Here is a 2,885-nt window from a genome sequence, read left to right on the forward strand (position 1 = left end):
TGTGGCTAATAGCCACTGATGGACCTCTGCTCCATATGCTTATCTAATTCCCTCTTGAAGCTGTCCGTGCTTGTAGCTGCCACCACCTCCTGTGGCAGTGAATTCCATGTGTTAATCATTCTTTGGGTGAAGAAGTACTTCCTTTTATCCGTTCTAACCCAACTGCTCAGCAATTTCATTGAGTGCCCACGCGTTCTTGTATTGTGAGAAAGGGAGAAAAGTACTTCTTTCTCTACCTGCTCTATCCCATGCATAATCTTATAAACCTCAATCATGTCACTCCTCAGCCGTCGTTTCTCCAAGGTAAAGAGCACCAAGCGTTTTAACCTTTCTTCATAGGGAAAGTGTTCCAACCCTTTTATCATTCTAGTTGCCCTTTTCTGCACTTTTTCCAATGCTATAATATCCTTTTTGAGGTGTGGTGACCAGTACTGTACACAGTACTCAAAATGAGGTTGCACCATTGATTTATACAGGGGCATTATGATACTGGCTGATTTGTTTTCAATCCCCTTCCTAATAATCCCCAGCATAGTGTTGGCCTTTTTTTATTGCAGTTGCACACTGTCTCGACATTTTTATTGAGTTATTTACTATCAGGGCTATTTTTGGGCAGGAACGCACAGGAACAGAGTTCTGGCTGGCTTCAGAGTTGGCCACACCCACTACAGCCAAAACCTCTGTGTGGGAGGCTATAGAGGGAAGGCCCGGAGAGTGACACACACCCAGACAACTCCAAGGCCAGCAGGCCAGGGGGTCCCTGGAAGGATTAAATGCCTCTCCGTGCCTTCCCCGGCCTGTCCAAGGGTTGGCTTGCCTGGGCTCCCCACAGCCGCGGGATGCCCAGACAAGCCAAGGGAAGACATGGGGTGTGTGGCCTAATATGCTAATGTATTTCTGCTGTTGGGTGTGGCCTATTATGCTAATGAGTTCCTGCTGGGCTTTTTCTACAAAAAAAGCCCTGTTTACTATGACTCCAATATCCCTCTCTTGGTCAGTCTTTGTTAGTTCGGACCCCATCAACATGTATTTATACTTAGGATTTTTGGCTTCAAGGTGCATCACTTTGCACTTGGCCACATTGAACCCCATTTGCCACGCTGACCCCCACTCGCCCATCCTCGACAGATCCCTCTGGAGTGCCCCACAATCCTCCCTGGTTCCCACCACCCTGAACAACTTCATGACATCTTCTGTACAATGGGAGGATTGAGGTCAGCTGCAGCAGGTTTACTGGCTCACCTTCAGCCTCGGAAGGGAGGGAGTTTATCATCCCAGGCAACCTCCTCTTCCCTCCTGCATGCTCCTGCCCACTTGTTCTGGACCGGCCATGGAGTCCTCCTTGGTCCTGAGCTGCTGGGGTTTAGACACCATCCAGGAGCTTCATGAAGTCCCATTCCCTCTTTTCTCTGGCACTGTTAGATCACCTCCTCTTGCCAGTCTTGGCAATTGCCAGCCTGCTCGGATATGGGCTGCTGGTGATGTCTGTGGACGTTGGCCATCTTTGGGCAACTGACACAGCCCAACTGCACTCCAGTCTTGGAGTTCTGCCCCTTTTTATGTTCTTACAGGGTAACTTTCAGCTCCCCAGATGGCTGACAGCATTCCTGCATCTCCCTGCCAAACTGGCCAGAGACCCTCCCATTGATTACTGGAATTTTCCAGCTGCCTCTTCAAGGGACTCAGGGGACCACCAGAATCTTCAAGTCCAAAGCCCCAGAGTAGGTGGGTCTAGAAATCAGCAAGAGATCCCCTCATGCCATATCATAGCTGGTCTTATACACCAATTTCAACACAAAGCCAAAGTGGGGTCACTAGATGTTTCCCACGCATGAAAGCTCTAGAACACGCGGTAACAAGAGACTTTGCTTTCAAAGTTTATAACAGAAAAAGCGTGTATAGATACATACCTCGGCCCATATCCAGTTCTGTGCATCGCCTTTCTGGGTTGGTGTGAACACGACATTTAAACACAGCTCCTGGGGACTTAACAGAGGCACTGTATTTGGAATCTGCTTTGGGGGCCCCAACCAAGACCCTGGAAATCAAGAGCATTGCAAGGTTCCATTAATATCACGAGAACCAACAAAAACAAAAATGTCCAATGGACAGCCCTTCCCCTGACAAGCCATGTTTTCCCACTAGCTTTGGGAACCTATCAGCCAGACTGGATGTCCCCATTCATGATGTCAAGGCATTTAAACCCATGAGTTCAGGGGTCATTTCATAGAAAAAGAGCTAGGGGAACTCATTAGCATATGCCACACACCCTGACATCACCGGAAGTGTGTCATAAGGTCACACATCCCGCCCCCAATGGTCCCGGCCACCGCCGCTGGCCTTGCAGCTCCACTGCCGAGCCCCATGAGGGGCCCGGTGGTGGACCTGCAAGGCCGGCGGGAGTGCAAGGAAGCCCCGCGAAGGCCTGAGGGCCGGAAGCGGGGCGGTCGGAAGCAGGGGGCGGGGCTTCGTCATGTGCCCCGCCCACCGTACCTCACCCGGGGGAACTGCGATCCCCCGCGATCCCCCCCGAAATGACCTCTGCATGAGTTCATTTAAATGATTCATTTAATTATTTGAAGGAGATAATGAGCACCAACAAGAAGCAACTATACATATATTTGGCAGACCAAAACTGGTATATTTTGTCTGTTATTAAAGGCAGAACTATATACACAAAACTACAGAGCTGCTGCCAAAAACAGCAGTCCTGAGTAGAGGTCCCCCTTTCGCCTCCACAATGCATAACAGAATTCACCATACATCCAGGGTTCACTAGGATGAGCATTGCCTTGCCCCTGCCAGCGGCAGTCAATGGGACGGAACAGATGCAGGAAAACACACTACATAATTGTGTGCCAATATGAGGTACGGTCGTATTACAC

At 49.7% G+C, this 2,885-nt stretch overlaps 1 protein-coding gene across 1 annotated transcript in view; it reads right to left on the reverse strand.

Annotated features, from left to right (window-relative positions):
- ITGA9 (integrin subunit alpha 9) overlaps positions 1-2,055 on the reverse strand; it is a 296,748-nt gene extending 294,693 nt beyond the window's left edge. The window contains exon 1 of the mRNA XM_015405733.1: positions 1,911-2,055. Within this exon, the coding sequence (XP_015261219.1) occupies positions 1,911-2,055 (145 nt within the window). The remainder of the gene's footprint in view (positions 1-1,910) is intronic.
- Between the last annotated feature and the right edge of the window lie 830 nt (positions 2,056-2,885).

Source organism: Gekko japonicus, unplaced genomic scaffold, assembly GCF_001447785.1.
Source record: "Gekko japonicus isolate JY-2015 unplaced genomic scaffold, Gekko_japonicus_V1.1 scaffold58, whole genome shotgun sequence".
In the NCBI taxonomy this organism is placed as follows: domain Eukaryota; kingdom Metazoa; phylum Chordata; class Lepidosauria; order Squamata; family Gekkonidae; genus Gekko; species Gekko japonicus.